The sequence below is a fragment of the Gossypium arboreum genome, chromosome 10 (genome assembly GCF_025698485.1).
Source record: "Gossypium arboreum isolate Shixiya-1 chromosome 10, ASM2569848v2, whole genome shotgun sequence".
Lineage (NCBI taxonomy): Eukaryota > Viridiplantae > Streptophyta > Magnoliopsida > Malvales > Malvaceae > Gossypium > Gossypium arboreum.
This window is the reverse complement of record NC_069079.1, coordinates 128,113,217-128,133,561: the sequence shown is the minus strand read 5'-3', so window position 1 is coordinate 128,133,561 and position 20,345 is coordinate 128,113,217. Positions and strand designations below refer to the sequence as shown.

General features: G+C 30.2%; 3 protein-coding genes across 4 annotated transcripts; all 3 read left to right on the top strand.

Moving 5' to 3' along the window:
• The first annotated feature begins 283 nt into the window (after positions 1-283).
• Positions 284-1,747, top strand: LOC108489402 (probable E3 ubiquitin-protein ligase RHC2A). Its single transcript, XM_017793939.2, has one exon. The coding sequence runs from the start codon at positions 433-435 to the stop codon at positions 1,438-1,440; it is 1,008 nt and encodes a 335-aa protein (XP_017649428.1). The 5' UTR covers positions 284-432; the 3' UTR covers positions 1,441-1,747.
• Positions 1,748-13,582: 11,835 nt separating this feature from the next.
• On the top strand, positions 13,583-15,271 carry LOC108488242 (aspartic proteinase PCS1). The gene has a single exon (XM_017792534.2). The coding sequence runs from the start codon at positions 13,642-13,644 to the stop codon at positions 14,956-14,958; it is 1,317 nt and encodes a 438-aa protein (XP_017648023.2). The 5' UTR covers positions 13,583-13,641; the 3' UTR covers positions 14,959-15,271.
• A 1,806-nt stretch (positions 15,272-17,077) lies between these two features.
• Positions 17,078-20,084, top strand: LOC108489401 (E3 ubiquitin-protein ligase SDIR1-like). 2 transcript variants are annotated; one of them, XM_017793935.2, is made up of 9 exons: positions 17,078-17,300; positions 17,678-17,894; positions 18,156-18,210; positions 18,298-18,350; positions 18,456-18,684; positions 18,859-18,973; positions 19,394-19,439; positions 19,552-19,674; positions 19,755-20,084. In XM_017793935.2, the coding sequence occupies exons 2-9, from the start codon at positions 17,817-17,819 to the stop codon at positions 19,872-19,874; spliced, it is 819 nt and encodes a 272-aa protein (XP_017649424.1). In that variant the 5' UTR covers positions 17,078-17,300; positions 17,678-17,816; the 3' UTR covers positions 19,875-20,084. The 2 variants fall into 2 exon arrangements, with proteins under 2 accessions (XP_017649424.1, XP_017649423.1); XM_017793934.2 differs by having other exon boundaries at positions 19,549-19,674.
• Positions 20,085-20,345: the final 261 nt, after the last annotated feature.

Below are 20,345 nucleotides of genomic sequence, written 5' to 3'. Positions count from 1 at the left end.
TTCAAAATAATTATTACATAATAATTATTTTATTGTTAATAAATTGTTGTAGAAAATTTATAAAACTTATACAATTAAATAATATATAAAAAATTATTACATAAAACAAAAATCTAGCACTTTTAAATAAAAATTAATTAATATATTTCACTAATCCTTTATTAAGTGCTTAATCTCCATATTTTGTTTAAACGGTGTTTAGGTTCAACCAATCAAAATGTTACACGTAGGCAAAAATTACAGCGTAGCAACCACGCTAACGCGTCATTTCATATAAATAAATTTCTTTCTTTCAGTTTCAATTAATTTGCTTCAAAGCCTTTTTTTTCTTTTTATTTTTCCTCTCAGCGGAAAACAAAAGAATGTTCACTCTTCTGGGAAATTAGTATTTATTGTTACTCTTTTTTGTAATTGTTCCTTAGATCTGAGAAAATGGCGATGACGACGTTTTATTGGTGTTACCGGTGTAATCGGGTTGTTCGGCTTTTGAATCCAGATACCGTTAGTTGCCCCGATTGCTATAGTGGGTTCATTGAAGAGATCGACTATCAAAATGAAGCGGCGCGTGCGTTTACACCCGCGGCTGTTTACGCTAATCCTAGTCCTGGAACCGCTGTTCTCCGCCGTGGACGTCGTAGTGGTGGGAATCGGTCTCCTTTTAACCCTGTTATTGTCTTGCGCGGTGGAACGGCGACGCCTTCGCCTTCTGGGGGAGATTCGAGTGTTGAACAGAACGGGAGGGGGTTTGAGCTTTATTATGACGATGGATCCGGGTCGGGTCTGAGGCCGTTACCGCCGACTATGTCGGAGTTTCTGTTGGGTTCTGGGTTTGAGCGGTTAATTGATCAGTTATCGCAGATGGAGATTCAGAACGCGGGGCGGAACGAGCAACCGCCGGCGTCGAAAGCGGCAGTGGAAGCAATGCCAACGGTGGAAATAAACGAAACCCATATTGACGACGAACTGTGTTGCGCCGTCTGTAAGGAGCAATTCGAGTTGGGGACCAAAGTTCGTAACATGCCTTGCGATCATCTCTACCATTCAAACTGCATACTCCCCTGGCTTCAATTACGGAACTCCTGCCCCGTCTGCCGCCATGAATTACCTGCAGCCACCGTAGACGGCGATGAAGGAGCAGAAACCGATCGTGTGTATTCAAATTTAGATGAGACTCCGGTGGGGTTGACTGTTTGGAGATTACCTGGTGGAGGGTTCGCCGTGGGCAGGTTTCAAGGAATCAGAGGTGATGGGGAGAATAGAGGTCTCCCAATGGTTTACACGGAGGTTGACGGTGGTTTTAGCGGCGGTGGGCTTCCACGAAGAGTTTCATGGGCTAGCCGAGGTCAAAGAGGAAGGCAAAGAGGAGGGGTTTTCAGAAGATTTTTGGGTAATCTTTTTGGGTGTTTTAGTGGTTCTAATTCTAGATTGATTTCAAGGTAATTTAAAACCCTAGATTATGAACATCTCAAATCATTTGTAAATATTGAGGTAAAAATTGAAATGGGGTTATCTCAATTCACCATATTTTTGCCAAGAACACAATATTTTTACGTTTCAACCAATATCAAATTTACTTTTAGGTTCCTCTTCTTTTCTGTCTTTGATTCATTTTCTACAAGAAATCTAGCATAATTTTTTGTTTTTCTCATATGAATGGATTGCATTCCTTTGTGGGATTTACATAAAACCAATGACTTGTTTTGTTGACATAATTGAATCAATGAACTTGAATGTTTGAATGAGAAAATTAGAATTGAGTTTGATAGTTCATTGATGATGCAAATAGAAGAAAAAAAGCAATAAGCACTACTTTTGTTGTCCAACAACCAAACAATTCTTGGATTATATGTGATTTAAAATGAGCAAATAAATGGTCTTGTTGGGTGGGTTTGAAATTTTAGAACAAGTTTGATCACTCTTTAAAATTTTGTACCATGAAATTGACTAATGATATTCTTGGATTCACATCAATCTTACAGTCCAAGTCTATGATAGCTTTTGATCTAAGGTGAGTTTTAATGCATCATCTAGAATTCTTGGTTCTAAATCGAAATTGAAAATCTTAATTGAGTTGTTATCATATTTATTTTTCTTGATATAATATTTAAAATTATTCATAGTTCTTCTCTAATATATAAATAAGAGGATAAAACGCTTCATCGCAATGATTTCAATCTATACTTAATTTGATTTAAATCCAAACTAGTTAGAATTCAAATCCGCTAACAAAAAATAATACACCCGAAACGATTCAATCTTGAAATAACCTAAATTCTAGATGTCACAAATTCTAAATTTAACCCAAAGCAACATGTATCCACAACAATCAAAACTCAGAATAATTTGAATTCAAAATGTCCCAGATCCAAAATTAGTCCAACCCTAAATTGACAAAATTCAAATTGATTTGATACAAAATTAATTCAATTTGCTCAATCAAATCTAATATCATTTTAAAAACATAAATTAATCTGAAAATGATTCAAACCCATCATGGTGACGCGATTTGTAAGTGATTTGAATACAATCCGATTCATTTGATTTAAATTTGGGGTATCCCATAACTTCATTATGTAAAAGATGGAATAAGCAAGTGGTTGAGGAGATATTTGGCCAAAACAATTGGGAACTATGGTGAATTGAGGAGATATTTGGCCAAAACAATTGGGAACTATGGTGAATTATTGAATCATTTGCAAGGAGATGAAAGGGGTATTGCAAAGATGTTTAAAGATTATGAGGGCGACCAAATAATGAATGAGGGTCACATATAGTCCAATGTCTCCCCCTCAAGGCTTAACTGTAATGGCAGAGCATAAATTGATTCTATATCTATTATTGCACTCCTTTTCTTTCTACATTTATGACAAGTTGGACATTACAGTCAAAAAGGAAACATTTCATTAAAAAGCATGAAAGCTTCAATTATTGCACATGGACAAGATGTACATGTACCTATAGCTTTTGTTTGTTTTAGCCTATTTCTTCTCCCTCCAGAATGAGTAGGTTTAATGAATTCCGAATAATTTATAAATAAAGTTTTGATTTAGTCCTTTTTGGATGGTGAGGTGTTTAGCTTTCATTTTTTTTAACGTTACAGTATTGCTATAATATCTAATCTCATCATCATCGTTATTTTTACATTAACCGCAGGTAAACGCACCGTCCATCCAAAGGGGCTCTTAATGACAATGATTAGATTCTTGTTTTTCTTTTAATTTAAGGTTTAAGTCTTATCATGTGTGGTTTTTATTTCTTAAAATTTATGGAGCCCAATCATGTGTCGTTCTTATTTAGATTTAGGTCTAATTATGAATTCCATCCCTATATTTTACTGAAAATTAAGAATTTGGTCCTTTTTACTTTAATTTATCACAATTTAATCTCATACATTATGAAAAATTTTGTTAATTAGTTATTGTTAAAATATTATTTTTAATATTTAACTTCTCTATTTTATAAAGTAAAAATATTTAACTTCTCTATTTTATAAAGTAAAAGAGTAAATTTTTAATTATGTTATAATTACAATCGCAAAAAAAAAATTTAAAAATATTTCAAGAAAGATAGGTTGAAATATTCCATGCAAAAAAAATCTGTTTTTATTAAAGGTTAATATTTAATATATTAATATTTTCAAAATTTTACAAACAATTTTAAAAATTTATCACGTATTTTCTTTTAAAAAATTTATTTTATAATATCCATTGAGTATATCAAGTATCCTTCTTTGTACTGATTCAAAAAGGTAAAATGGATAACATCATTGATTGAAAAACGTCTAAATGCTGATTGTAGAATTTTGAAATCTAACACTATAGACTTGAAAATAGAATTAAAGTACCAAAAGTTTGTTTTTCCCTTTTAATATAATGTTACATGCTTTATGATATTTCGGTTCATATACGATTGACAGATTTCGGGTTTTGACTTTTGAGTATTTAAATTTGTGACATAGATTTTCGAATCTCATCATGTGCAGTTATCTTATATAGGTTTTTGTTTAATTGATCAACTTTAATCTAGATTGAAACAATTCTTATTCCGTCGTGTTACAATAGTTCAATTTTATTCGTAATTACTCGAAGCAGTTCAATTATGTAATAACAATTTGATAATTATGTTACTCAAGTATATATTTATATTTATACTTTGATTGTATTTTACTTATAATACTTTAAACAAAAATTAAATAACAATTTTATATTATAAAAATTAAATTACATACACTTCTAACTATAAAGTTGAAATTGCTTAGATATTTAATGGAGAAATATCTAAATCACTTGGACACTTCTTAAAAACTTTTTTTCCAACCTAACATGCAATAATATGAACCAAAATATCCATAATTATGTGGGTATTTGGCAGCTGTCACCACCAAGGATAATAAAATTATTCAAGGTGAATTATTAATTAATTATTTTTTAATTTTTAATAATGAAAAATATCAATAAATTATAAATTTCAAATTTTGAGTTTTTATTTTTAAGGTAATGGTAAGAATTTCCAAAATGTAACCATAGCAAAGTTAGTAAAATTGAAGTTTGAGACCTGATATTATTCAAGTATCGTTATGTAAATATTACATGCGAGTTCTTTTAAGATTATTTTTGAGACTTTCAGAAGTTGATTGGTGGTTAAATCGATCATATCATTAATTTAGTCGATTTGTTCGTTTGACTAAATAAATCATTAAAAATTATTAAAAGATAGAAAAGAAATATTAGTTCAATCAGTTTATATCGGTTCGCTGATCAATCGATTTAACTCCTCTCTAATTAAGCTGATATCCCGATTGGTTTTTAATTCAACCAATTGATCCGATCTGATTCAAACAACATTAATTATTTTTTTTGTTTGTTTAAACTTAACTTTTTGGTCATAAATTTGCAATAAATAATTAGACTGATCTTACAAAAACTTTGTTGTTTATCCTTCTGTTGTTTATTGATAACCTTTTTGGATTAGTTGTTAATTGCAAATAGAAGGGGGGGAACCCTCACTATGGCCCAAAAGTAATGGGTTTTTATTAGACCATATTTCTCCAAAAATAATCCAAATTGAAAGAAACCCATTCATGCATATCCAAAAGAAATATCATGATCAAACTCTTACCATCTTTTTTCATTGTCAAACTTAAGTCTCTTCATATTTTATCTTTTGAAGGAAGAAAAAAACCATGAATAGATGTACATTTTATTTTTTTTTTTTATTCATGATTAATATAACACAATAATGCAATGTTAATAATAGACATTTAACATTGCATTTCATTTCCAAATAATCCCCATTATTATTATTCTCATGTTCTTCTCTACAAGGGAAGTGCTTCCCATTTTTGCATTTCAACAAAGATGTGACAACTAAATGATTCTCTTGCCTTTTGGCAATGTCTTGTCTTTCTCAATTGTTTCTTTTTTGAAATTTGGTTCACACAAATTTTGGTTTCTTTCACTTCAATCATTTTCTCAAATGGTATGGAATGAAAGATTATTGCTTCAAGTTAGGTCACTTTGTAACTTCAATTCTTTTAGAATAAAGGATAGTTAAGATGTGGGGTAAGTGAATGAAGATGAAATCAACTAAAAATCACAATAAACAGTGAAAACTTGAACTTGAAAAATTAGCCATCCACTTGGGGAATGAATGTAAAAATAACGAATGCACTTTTTCATACCCATTTTGATGTCAATAATTACATATATAGTTCATGTATGTAATAGCATCAAAATTTTTTTTTAAATCTGAATTTTTGGGTTAATTGGAAATATAGGTTTGATCATTGGGCCTTGATTAGAAATGTGGAATGTAAACCAAAACTAGAACCAAAGTGTGCAAACCCTAGTAATTACTCCTTTCTTCTCTATATATAAAAGGAAAAGGCCAAAATATTTTCTTTCCATGCAAAGCTAATTTTGCAAACTATATATAGCTTATACCTAACAAGCTATATTGTGGGTCTAAATTTGATCGAGGCATATGAATGGATGAACACATGGTTTAGTTTAGCTTAGTTCGTGCAAGTGATAAATATATAGGTTTGATAGGTTTGATTATGAACGTCAACCCTCCATTTCAAGAGAATTGAGAAGTAGGCCTTCAATTTATTAGAATTTGGTCCTTGTATCTTATGAAAACTGATAAATTAGTTTAGGTAACGCTGTTAAACATTATTGTTAACTTGAAAATTAATAATTCAACAATTTATATGCAACAAATTAGAAAAAAAATCATAAATTTAATTTCATTTTATCAACAATTAAACTAATTTCTCGATTTTCAGAGAATATAAAGATTAAATTATAACAAATTGAAGTAAAAATACTTTAATTTTATAAAATAAAGGGACTGACATTCACAATTAGACCCTCTTTTTAATAATATGGTAAAAAAAAATTCAAAGCTTTTGTCTATGTTTAATCCCTCTCAAAGCAATCATAACGTATGTGTCTGATAATGAGCGATGTCCCTTAACCCAAAAAGTAAAATAATGTTAAGCAAAAGTCTAAATATGATTAAGAGGTGAATTATAATTCAATCTCTAATGTCTATCTTTAATAATTTGAAATTTTCATGAAATAAATATTTATGCATGTTATACATTATAACGATAAGAATTAAATCGATATATATATATATTAACATTAATCTTATTATAGGTTTTTATCATATTTGTTTTTTATATAATATCTAAAATTACTCATAGTCCCTCTCCAATCCTTAAATAGGAGGATAATGCGTTTCAGCGCACTTAAACCCATGTTCTCATGTATTGACAACAATACCGATATTAATCGAGTTAAGACTAAATCAACAAATGTGACATATTAATATTATTTAATTGTATATATCATATTTATTGTAGTATTTTTATATTCAACACATAACGTGTTGATATAATGTTTTCATATATTATATTTAAGATTGTTAGGCTAATAATAATAATAATAGAGCTTCAAGACAATTTTCTAGGTCAACTAATTAAGACAAAAGTTAGAGAATAACCAATCGAAAATGTGAAAAATAAATGCCAATGGAGCAACGACATGCTTCAAACTGACGTGGGAAGATTTGATTGAAAATAGTCACTCAAAGATTATGATATATTTTTATTGTATTTTTAAAAAAAAATTAGAATTCTCAATTGAATCTTAGTTTGATTAGTATAGACATTGTTGTCAATACAGGAGGACACGGATTCAAATACGTTGAAGCACATTATCCTCCTATTTTGAGCTGAGGAGGGACTACTCATAATTCTAGATATTATGTAAAAAATAACAAATACGATCAGAACTTATAATGAAATTATTAAAAAATAAAATAAAATTTAGTTATTATCAATGAATAGTGAAAGGGATTACAATTTGCCAGCAACTATGCAATCAATTTAATATAATGTTGATTTTTTTTAAAAAAAAATTATATAGAAGAATATAGATGTAGAAATTAAAAGGCTTTAGTGTTATTGTTTTCCTTATCAATTAGATTTGCTAACAACTTCATTAAATAAGAAACAAAAGATTGTGGGGTCTTAATTTGATAGAATGCTAAAGAATCAAATTCTAATCATACTTTTGCATGAACCTTACCTTCTACCCTTTTTTCTTGTTGACTTCGATTATGAAAGCATACCCAATTGTTTTGTTTGACTTCTTCTCCTTTCCTCATTTTTTTAAAGCAAAACATTGTAATATATAATTGCATGCAAGGATTTGAAAGCATTAATTTTGTTAAAGTTTTTCTTAAATTAGGTTACCTATACTATTAATTACTAAATTCTAGAAAGTTTTCGTTTTAGCCATTTAACTAAAAAGATTACAATTTAGTCCTGAACTATTCAAAAGTTTTTATTTAAGTTACTGAGTTGTTAAAATCGGTGCTATATGGCTTTTTTTGTTTGCATTGTCTACACCAATTGAAAGCTTTTTTTTATTTTCCTTTTTCTTCTACATTTTAGTTTTTATGAAATAACTTTGGATGTCACAAATCTGTGAACCAAAATTCAAATATCTTTTTTTCTCTGATCTCAGACACTAGCCATTAGCTCGACTTGAATCTAAGGCATGCTCTTCTACTCGTCAACAAATACTGATCTACTGTACCAATCGTCGAATCGTCGCTTAAAGTTTTTATGGTTATGTAAATGAAATCTTTTATATGAAATTGGAAAAAAGAATTCACGACATTTTTTATACAGTAAATGTTAACTCTGTTACAATTTGGACTTATTTGATACTTTTTACTAATATAGAGACTAAATTGACCCATTTAATAACAAAGGGACTAATTTGATCAAAACCCTATAATACAAAGACCTCTTAAGTACTTTAACACTTTTTATCTAATAATTAGATGCATGATATATATTATTTCTATGTGAGTATGTCACGGGCTGCAGATCAATTGTATCTCATTCATAGTTATTGAATATATTTGAGAACATTTACTCAAACATTTTGTGTGTATTACTTTCTTGTGGTTTTTCTTGTTCGATTTGAGCTCCTTTTGTCTTTTGAGTTTGCTTCCGCTTTATTTCAGCACCTTAGAGAATTTTTGAGAGAATTATTATCTTTCGAGAGTTAGGTTCACTTAAGCAGATTTAAAACAAAGAAATCGTCTAAGGCTACATGGTTTGCTAGACTTAAGTTTTAGCCTCGTGTCACGTGCATAAATGTTACATATATATAATTTTGGGTTAATTGCTCAAAACTTCCTTGAATTATGGTTTAGATTTTAAATTGATCTTTAAACCTTAAAAATGTTCTAATTAAATCCTCAAAGTATCAAAATTGTATCATTCAGGGCCTTTTATCAGCTTACAGTCAACTTATGCATTAAATTCCAACTCGGTTTAGACATTGAGTATACTTAAATACATGAATCAAATTTTCAATATGCGTATACCTATTACACGAATAACTTGGATATGGCATCTTAGAAAACCACAAGTAGTGTCGTTAAATTCAAGAGGTTGTCTCATTTTTTTTTCAACCTGTCAAATCCAAATTGTTCATGTGATAGGTGCAAACGTATTTAAAATTTGATCTATGTGTTTTAAAAACATCCCACATCAGATCTGAGTTAATATTTAATGCTTAAGCTGATGACTAGTTTGATAGAAAGACTTTATCGATACAAGACCAATACTTTAAGGCTCAATTAAAAGATATTAATGTTTGAGAAATAATTTAAAATTCGAATCATAATTCAAAAACGTTTAATGAGAATATTCTTTACTCACTTTAAAATGAAAACTCCCAAATTAAAATTCTAACATTTAATATGTTGAAAATAATTTTTTCTCTTCAAATAAAAAACAAAACAAATGAACTGTTCTTTTGACGATGATAATGGAGTGGTCACCATCTTTAATCTTGCTATCCACCAATTAAAGAATAAATTGGTATCAAGTGAAAATAAAAAATTATATGGATTGTAATATGACATTTGGATTAATTTGGTTGGATCAAAAAATTAGCTTTAATTTACAAAATTAATTTTTTTTTTTTAGTAGAATGGACCATTGAAGCAAAAACATCCTTAGATTTTACATGAAGTGACAAAAAATAAATGTCTGTTTTATGGAGAAAACGTGTAAAACCTAATTATTGAAAGACAAATATTGTCATAAATTTTGCATGCAAGGATAGATAGTGAAAGATTTATATGTTTGCCAGCCAACAGTTGAAATTAGTGTTTATTTTCTGACTTTAATTTTCTAAAATTTAGTGAGAAATTAGATTGGTTTATTTATTTTTAAATAATTTTATTGAAAGTTTTGATAATATTTGTTTTTTTATATAATATCAAAAACTATTTATAGTTCTTCTTCAATTTATAAATAAAATTAAAATGTACTTTAATACACTCAAACTCACGTTCTTTTGCATTGATAACAATACTTATACCAATTGAACTAAAACTCAATGACTTGTTTAATTTTTTTTCAAATTGTAAACTTTCTTAATAAAAGAATCAATGGTATCCATAGGTTTAGCCTCCACCTAATTTTTATTAGTAGTGTCATATGTGCTACATTAAAAAAAAATTTAATGTTCTTCACAAAAAATTGAACCAAAATTAATAATGGGTTTTGACATTTTATCAAAATATTAAATGCACCATAAATTGTATAGAAAAGTTCATCTTTCATGCCATGATTAATGGATTTGATTGCTATGTGAAAAAATAAATAAATACTAAATTATTAGTATCGTATCTATTAAATTATATGTTAATAATGATAGTAGAAATGAACACAAAGTAATAAACAAGCAAGATAAGAATTTACAAATTTTATGTGAAAAGTTCTTTTTGGGAAAAAATCACGGGCAGAGAAGTAGAAATTCAATAATGTTGGAAAACAACAATACAAAAGTTTTCGACTACACATATTTTAAGGGTTAAACAACCTTGTTATAATTAATGTTTAATAGAAGAAGCATAATCCTATACGAATTCAACTTGTGCAGTAAACGAGATCCCCTATCTTGCCTCTTTATTTTATTTATTTAACTGAATTACACCTCGAACTTTTCAAGCCGAATCAAACGGGATTCAGGTCACACAACTCTAACAATATCGATAGACATATATTTTATTTTTTGGTACATAATGATATCCTTATGTTCTAATCAGGGGTGTGTTTGAGAGGTATGTAGGGAGCTTGGCCTCCAAAAATGAAAAATTATTATTTCAATTCTTTCATAAATAATGACATTGTAAATTAATAAATGGTGAAATTACAATTTGGTCCTTTCAAAATAGAAAAAAAAAACTTTTTAAATCCTTACAGATGATGAAATTATAAATTATAAATGTATAAATTTATGTTTTGGCCTATCAAAATTTTATAATTAATTTCCACTCCTCCTAAAAAAATTTATAAATTTGCTCCTAGTTCCAATTGTTTAATTATAAAATGTATATTAATATAATACAAATATACTTGCATTACATACACAAATATAAATTTTAAAATTATTAATTAAGTTAAATAACTTAATTTAGTGGTTATATATATTTTGTAAAGTAATTATAAAAATAAAATAGTTAAGAAAAAAATAAAAGTCAAAGTATAAAATTGTATAAATTTGAGTCAGTAATTCAATATTATTGTTGAGGAGGGTGACTCTTTTGATAAAAGTTTTCAAATTGTTGTTTATTCAGCAGTTAGCCGAACTCTCAATAATAGTTAGGTATTATTTTGATGTTGGGATTGCGTTCACAGAAGGAGAGCGTCTCGATTAATAGAGATATGACCTGTAAAAACTTAATAGAGAGGTGTTCGTATAATAAGTAACAATAATTATACAAATTAACTATATATAAACAGACTCGAACCATCAACTTAAGATTTATAACTCGCATATTTACAAATATGATACTACTTGAACTGCATATCCAACAAACGATATTTCAAAAATTTTAATTTTTAAATTAAAGTACTTGGTATTAAATTATTAATTGCTATAAATTAGAAATAAATCCTTGAAACCTTAAAAGAAAAGAAGAGTTGGCTTCCGAAGAAATGGACTTTTCCAAAGACAGATGTGTCGCTTGGCCGAAAGTATTTTTCAACCTTTTATAATTAAGTGTCATTGTCAAGAATTAATTACTCGCTTATCTGTTTAATTAAAATTAAGTCAAAAAAGTCAAAATTAAATTATAAAAAAAAATTAAACAAATAATTAAACTAAAGCTCATTCATTTTTCCAGGTTTCATGCCTCCTAATTAAAAATTACCCAACTTTATTTGCCCCCGCAACAACCATGTCGGTCCATTCGTAATAAATTAAAAATATTATCTTGGTCAAACCATGAAATTTTCATATTGTGTAGTTTTGAATCATATTTAATTTTATGTAATCAAGTTTATAGTCAAATAAATTTTGAATTAATTGGGTAAAAAATTACAAAATAATTATTTATTTTAAAACCCAATTTGGTGATAGTTTATAATTTATGCAGCCAGACAAAAGGCTCACAATTCCATATAAAATCATATGTCAAAATCATACACAAAGCACTAAAAGTGTGCTGTATTCCATACTTTTTTATTAAAAATAATTCCCACTTTTCCAGTACAAACCAGACATCTACTGCAAACCAGTTTGGGTTAATATATTATTAGGTAGCTGAGTCTAATTTTAATATTTAATTTAATTTTTAAATATTATTATATAAATTTAATTAAATAATATCGTGTGATTTAATGAATATTTGTGACTTGAAATTAAACTCAGACGTTTAATTAAAAAGATATTCAAGTACTAAATAATATATTAATCTATTTAGTTTATAAAATTGAATAAAAATAAAAGAAATTAATTTCTTTTACCAAATAAAATTAAACCTTTTGTTTTACTCAACCTAGTTGACATAGATAAGTTAAAAATAAGAGATTTTTTTCTAAATAAGTGGTTAAAATTTTGCCCACTCAATGAAAGGGAAAAATTATAAAAAAACAAATAAAAATTAAAAGAAATAAAATTTATCAAACTTTAATAGTAAAAAGAATTTGTCTATTTTCATTTCATGAGTGAGTTTTATTTCAAATATTTTGATGTAAAGTGATAACTACCATCATAATCATCTTTTGAACCTAGTTGACAACTCATCCCTCTAAATATTTATCATTATTGTAAAATTAAAAATAAAATAAAATTCTTACTTAAAATTTTTAAAATACTTTTTACTCACAATAAAATTTTTAAAATTTAACGATTGAATCTTAACTCGAATGGTATTAGTATTGTTGTCAATACAAGAGAATATGGGATCGAATTGATATAAGATCGATAAGTCTTAATTCGATTAACATAAACATTATTGTCAATACCGAAAAACTTGAATAGATATAGGAAAACTAATTCAATTGAATTGAAATTAGAATAAGAATATAATATATATTCTAAAATAAAATAAGCATAAAGCTACTTCTTTTTTATGATTTGGGTGTGTTTCTAGAATTTGAAAAATTCTTGTATTCACATTATTTTTATTTATTTTGTCATTTTGTATATTTATATAAATTTTAATAAATTTTTAAAAATATTCTTTATTATTTTTAATATTTTATTATATTTTTATTGTATTTTTTAAAAGGTTATAAATAAGATCACAATTAGAAATAATATAACCATAATTTTACTTGGCAATAAAATTAAAATTAATGATTATAAAGCACAACAATCTGACAACTTAAACCATAATAAATTTAAACATTAGGTATTGTACTGATGGTCGAATTAGTTATGTTACTAAATTTCAGTTCGATCAATTTATCTAGTTAAAATTAAATAAATTATTAAAATTTATAAATAATTTAAAATTAATTGTCGGTTTAACTACAAGTTCAATTGAGTTAAAATAGATTGAACTAATCCATATCAGTTCACAAGTCAATTAACTTTTTATCTTATTCTGAACTAATGTATCAGTTAATTCCCGATCCAACCGATCCGGTGACGAAAACACAGCATGTCATTTTTTTATTTTTTAAGTAAAAGTAAAATTAATGGTTTTGGTAATCTTCCGACATAACCCTAGTAGTATTTAAGGATCCAAAAACCATTCAAACCCTTTCACGTAACAAAACTCAAAAAGGAACAGAAAAAGTGAAAAAAAAAATCAATGTCTTTTCTTCATTTCCTTCTTCACTTCACGATTTTCCTTCTTCTTTTCCATGAAATCTTTTCTTTTCCTTCCAACCAAACACTCTTTTTACCACTCAGAAAAACCCACGGTGGTCACCGTCCACTACCCTCTTCCGCCACCAGTGCTGCCACCAACAGGCTTGCTTTCCACCATAACGTTACTCTAACGGTTTCACTAACCGTCGGGTCGCCGCCGCAGGATGTTACGATGGTACTGGATACAGGGAGTGAACTTTCGTGGCTTCACTGTAAGAAAACGCCGAATTTAAATTCCGTTTTCACCCCTCAAGTTTCCAAGTCTTACAAACCCGTCCCTTGTGGTTCGCCGGTTTGCAAAACACGTACACGTGACTTACCCGTTCCAGCTTCATGCGACCCGAATAATAAACTATGCCACGTGGCCGTCTCTTATGCTGACGCTTCCTCAATAGAAGGAAATCTCGCGTACGAGAATTTCGTAATCGGATCTTCGACCCAACCCGGGTTTTTATTCGGGTGTATGGATTCGGGTTACAGCTCAAATTCGGAGGAAGATTTCAAAACAACTGGGTTAATGGGCATGAACCGCGGGTCGTTATCTTTCGTTAGTCAAATGAGATTCCCCAAATTCTCGTATTGCATATCGGGTTTCGACTCCTCCGGGGTTTTACTCCTCGGTGACGCGAGATTTTCGTGGCTTGGGGAGTTGAATTATACTCCTTTAATTCAAATGTCCGACCCGTTACCATACTACGACCGAGTTGCATATACGGTTCAATTAGAAGGTATTAAAGTTGGGAATAAAATATTAGACCTACCAAGATCCGCTTTTGTACCCGATCATACAGGTGCGGGCCAAACAATGGTCGACTCCGGTACCCAATTTACTTTCTTAATGGGTCCGGTTTACACCGCGTTACGAAACGAGTTTTTACAACAAACGAGAAGGGTTTTACAAGTTTACAACGATCCGAACTTCGTATTCCAAGGGGCAATGGATTTATGTTATCGGGTCATGGGTTCGTCTCGGCCAAGTTTCTCTAATTTACCGCGAGTTAGTCTAATGTTTCAAGGAGCCGAGATGAGTGTATCCGGCGAGAGGCTATTATATCGGGTACCCGATATGAACAAAGGGAGTGATTCAGTGTATTGCTTCACATTTGGCAATTCTGATCTCCTAGGGATCGAAGCATTCGTGATTGGTCATCATCATCAACAAAACGTGTGGATGGAATTTGATTTGGTGAAATCAAGGGTTGGATTTGCTGAGATTAGATGTGAACTTGCAGGTCAAAGGCTTGGTATTGGACCCTAAGGGCCCCACAAAAAAGAATGTAAAAACGTTGTGAAAGATTTTGGATGGGTCCCACATCGTCCAATCTACGGCCCACCTGTTTTGATGGAAGGTGGACCATTGATCGGACAATGTATGGTCATGATTGGAAAAGCATGGGATTCTTTTTTTTTTCTTTTCCTTTTCTTATGTAAATAAAAATATTTTAAATTTTTTATTTTCTAAATCTATATCGAGGCTTTTAAGGGTAATATTAAATAAATATATATTGAAAAATATATTTGTAATTTTTCGTGTTAGTCACAAAAATATATTTACATAATATATTATTAAATGTGTAGTTTAATTATATGGTTTTTTTTTACCTGTATGTTTTATTTTGATAGTATTTGAATAATAAATTATTTTATGTCAATTTGAACCTGTGTTGTCTTAAGTTTTATATATTTTTTCTATTGTTTAATAAGTATTCAGTTTTAAAATTTTTTGTCTACTCTTGTAACACTTTTTTTAGTCTTACTTATGCATGTAATCTTAGTTTTACTATTTGATTTTAAGGATGATTTTATTGCCGTCCTCTCTAGTTTGGCGAATACTTGATTCTTCTATCGATTTTTGCTCGCCACTTTGAAACATTCGAGACTGATTTTCTTACAGTATTAAGTGCTGACAATTACTTCAAATATGTCGTATTTGAGTTGTGACAAAGCCAATTGTCAACATTTCATAATATTCTATCGACGCTGAGGCTAAAGCTTTTGTTGTATTGGTGGAACTTGTCTTTCATTATCTACAATGAGTGTTTGCTATTTTTTTCTTAATTGTATGATTTCATTCATAGAATGAATTAATGATTTTACCTTAAAAAAATTTCGAATTAATTTAAATTTGTATTGAGTTATATTATAGAGGTTTATCTTATCTTGCCAATAGATCAACTCTCTGTCGAGCAACCATTGGGAGTTAGATGCTGCTACCAACTCCATGAACTTATTGAGACTCTCTTCAAAGTAGGGAAACAAAACTTGAAATTACCTTTATTATTTAAGGATACGATCGATTATTCGATGAACGATACTTTAAAAATTTCTCATTACATTAATATAAATATTGATATGAATGATTTTGAATTTTTAAGATTAAATGATTTTGAATTTTTAAGATTATATAATTTATGTAAAAAAAATTAAATAAATAGTGAGATTCAAAATCAGTTGACTGCCTTTAATGATTTTTTTTGAATAGGAGAAGGCTAGGATTGGGTACTTTCCAGGTTTTACGAAGTGTGGTGGACCCCTGTTATCAAAATCTTTGATACCATTTCGAGAAAGCGCGTGTGCATCTACTAACCAGGCTTTTAATCAGAAAGTCAATTTCCTATATCGACACGTGCGAAACATAGGACCCACCTCAGTTAAAACTTTTTTTTTGTAATTGTAATTAAAAATTAAAAAAGAAAAAGAAAAAGAAAAAGAAATTCAGTCAGAAAGACAAATATATTCCACTACCTCGGCTGTCACCTCTGTTTCTGACAGTGCCTTGTTTGTCTAAATCTAAAAATAAAAAAGGGTAAATTTCATCTGTAGGATTTAATAGTTTTATTATATTTTCACTTCAGTCCTTATTCTAAGAATTTTGTTAACTAATGTGTCAGAATATTGGATAAAGGTGTTTATGATCCGTGTCAAAGAGTCCAAGACCAAACTTATTCAAAGTTGAAAAATATAAATTCAGGTCTACCCCAGTGGCTTAAACACCTCAAGTATAAGGGACCAAAGCTGCTATTTTTTTCATTTAATCAAGGGAGCAAATGTTTTGGTTGTCTTCTTTGACTACACCTCTGACCTAAATGTAACACGATTTAATTTAATAGACTTAATCGATCAATGTTAGATGGATTTGATTATGTCGATTAAGAAAAAAGTCAATCGATTAGCTGATTTAAATTATAACAAAATTATTTTTAGAAAAGAACAATGGGAAAATAATAGTGTTAAAATAAAAAGAAAACTCAAATAGAACAATCAACAAAGGTCGAGAATTAATGTGAAAAATTAGATAAAAAGTTAGAAGCTATATTTGTAATTATCCAAAAAAAGGAACAGAAAAACTACGAAACGGTGTCGTTTAGGAAGATAGTTAACATCGTTTTCGAGTCCTCGTTCGGACCAGAGAAAGCCAAAAAATAATAATAATTTGTTTGCAAGGTGACGAGGAAAGGCGTTAGGCAAGAAAAAGCCTAACTCGTTCGAGTGAACTCGCTCCTTTGCAGGCTCAGTCCTTTAATCTTTGCAGGAAATATCGTCGACATTACAATTTTCAAAGAGGAACCAGATCCGACGTCGTTTCATCCTCCGATCTCCGTAAGTCTGCTTCGTCCTCTTTCGTTTCGTCATTTCTCATCAATTTTTTTCGATTATTTGAAAGTTTTTAGTATATTAAATACGGATCTGTTAGTTCAAGAACTTATTTATGTAATTAATTAGAGATTAGGATCTTTTAGATAATTTCCGTTGGAATTTTTTTGAATTAACATTTGTTGTTCGATTAACAAATGTAAAATCTATTAAATTGATATCGAATCATTTCCATTTTTTTAAAACTGTTTTTAAGAAGATATCAGGTGGATTTTTGAAGGATTTATTTGAATTTTGATTAAAATATGCTGGAAATTATAGGAAATGAGAATTGAAAATGATTGGATTGATTTTTCTGATTAAATGTTATTTAATTTGTGCAGATTCTTTCTTGAGGATTCAATATAGAAAAGTTAATTCCTCTATTCTGCGGAGATTTGAAAATTCGGGAACCCATTTTGTGTTTTTGTTTTCAATTATTGATTGTATTTAGTTGAGCTGGTGAGTTTGTTTTCTTCAACAATGAGTTTCGTTTTCCGAGGGTCAAGATCGGATTTAGAGAGTGGATTTCCAGTGCTTATTCCGGAGAGGCGTACCGTGGTATGTTACTATTACTTCGAACACTTGAGTTTCCATTGTTATAGTCATGATACATCATTGCCTTTAGGTTTATATGGTTTGAATTGGTGGTGAAATCCGGTTCGTTCAAGTTGCTGTTACTTATTATTGCAATTTGAGCTTAAACATGCTTTTGATGATTAGCAACTTAGGCTTTTTGAATTGCAGTTACAGTTTGTTCATTCTTGATTTTAATGGGTTTTTTATATAAATATGTTTTAATTTAAGTCGATTGGTTCTTAGCGTGTCCATGCAGGACGTCCTGTTAATTCCAACTCTTTTGTGTTTCTCGTTACAGGTATCGGTATAGCTTTGTGTTCATCTTAGTTTCTCTCTTTTATTTTTCTTGGTTAGTTGCTTCTGATATTTTTCTTTGTTAAAACAGTACTTTTGCTATTCATGATAATGAATTCGCAGCAGTTGTCACCTAATTTTCTGGTAATTTCCTTCGCTAAGTAGCTAAGTTTCTAATGGTGTTTGCATGTTTGGTTCACAATTTTGAACTAATTTAATGCACTTTTTTATGTTACTCTATTCATGTAGCTTTGGTTGGTTCTTGGGGTGTTTTTTATGGCAACAACGTTAAGAATGTATGCGACCTGTCAACAACTTCAAGCTCAAGCACAAGCCCATGCCGCAGCAGCAAGTGCACTTTTGGGTCATACTGAACTACGATTACATATGCCACCATCAATTGCACTTGCAACCAGAGGGCGTCTACAAGGCCTAAGATTGCAACTTGCTCTTCTTGACCAAGAATTCGACCATCTTGGTATGGTGTTTAACTTTGGTTTTATAATAAATTTCTCGAGTTTCATAGTTTGATTCATGAGTGGCTTGGAATTGTAAATTTGAAAAACCTTAGCTAGGAGAGCTTTTGTTTGTTTGTCCTCCTTCCTCTCAGTTTAGTGCATCCTAATTCTGACGAGTAGTTATTTGTCACTAGATTATGAAACTTTGAGAGCACTTGATTCCAGCAATGGCCCCAGCTCCTCTTCAATGAGCGATGAAGAGATAAATGCCCTTCCCGTTCACAAGTATAAGGTCTCTGCTCCTCAAAGGTTAGTATCTACTTTCTTTGTTTATTGTTGGTTTTCATCATTCAAGAGCGTAAAAAGGAATTGTAAGTATCGATGCATTCATCAGCTGTCTCGTTAACAAGTGAATGTTAAACAAAGGCTTGGTTGTCCTTTTATGTCTGTTCTGCACGTGCAGCATTATCTTGGGACTCTTCTGGCTGTGTAACATTCCCAAGCTTTTTCTGTGAATCATCTGATGCCAATTGTTAATGCTGTAGTTTGTCAATGGGGCTATAAGTTTCGAGTGTGAAGTTATTGTTGTGATGCTTAGATACATCCGAAGACAATTTTTAGAAAGCTATTTATGGTTTATCTTTTTAAGGTGTTTAATCATTCGGTTGATAGAACATTGTTTTGGTGTATAAGCTAATAGCCTTATGAAAAAATCGGTTTTGCTTGCAGCAATGACCCTTCAATGCAACAAGCGTCATCTTCTAACTCACCTCAGGTAATGTTTACTGCTCTCCGCTCTTCCTTATTCACCTCGGGTTATGCTTTCTTTGTTTTGAATGGGTGGTGTAAACGGATATAATTCAGTAATTTATTGTCTTCGGTAGAAGAGGCAGGATTCTACCAGTCCAGTCAGCATCAAGAAGGGCTCCGATGACGAATTGACCTGCAGTGTTTGCTTGGAGCAAGTTAATGCCGGCGATCTCATCCGCAGTTTACCCTGTTTGCATCAGGTAAATATTGAATGTCCTATGAAATGTTATACTGTATGATGTCATATAACCTTATGCAAGTTAATGATGTACAACTGCAGTTCCATGCTAATTGCATCGACCCGTGGCTACGACAACAAGGTACGTGCCCTGTTTGTAAATTCCGAGCAGGATCTGTATGGCAGGAACCCGGTGGAATAGACGCTTCTTACATGGTTTAATTACCTGTTCATCGATGTATCTCACGTACATGCGTATATAAATTATATTAATTTATTGGTTGAAGGGCAGTAATTACTTGATGACCAATGATCATCGTCAACTAACAAGTAGTGCAATGATCTATTTTTGATGTTACAAAGCGAATTGGATTGTTGTTATGCTTTTATCTTTATCAAATTATGTCTGACAATCTATCCGCGGACGGAAAATTTTGTTCGGAATTTATTCGGTGATAGGGTTCGAATATATTTCAAACCTCGAACTTTCAGGGTGTTTACATTTTATAGATTTGACAATCTACTGTCACCTCCATAGTTGTTTGTTACATTCAACTCCCTACCGTCTCGTACTACCTCAATTTTTTTTTTTTTACAATTAAAAGGTTAAATAAATTATTGTTCTTTTCGCAAATTACTATCACCTCTATAGTTGTTCGATACATTCATCTCCATACCGTCACGTACTATCTC

What these genes read in the sequence shown, in the direction of transcription:
- LOC108489401 (XM_017793934.2), top strand. Translation starts at nt 17,817, where the DNA reads ATGAGTTTCGTTTTCCGAGGGTCAAGATCGGATTTAGAGAGTGGATTT. An exon ending in AGTTGTCACCTAATTTTCTG is followed by an intron (nt 18,351 to 18,455) that starts GTAATTTCCTTC and finishes CTATTCATGTAG; the next exon opens with CTTTGGTTGGTTCTTGGGGT. An exon ending in AAGGTCTCTGCTCCTCAAAG is followed by an intron (nt 18,974 to 19,393) that starts GTTAGTATCTAC and finishes TTTTGCTTGCAG; the next exon opens with CAATGACCCTTCAATGCAAC.
- LOC108488242 (XM_017792534.2), top strand. Translation starts at nt 13,642, where the DNA reads ATGTCTTTTCTTCATTTCCTTCTTCACTTCACGATTTTCCTTCTTCTT.
- LOC108489402 (XM_017793939.2), top strand. Translation starts at nt 433, where the DNA reads ATGGCGATGACGACGTTTTATTGGTGTTACCGGTGTAATCGGGTTGTT.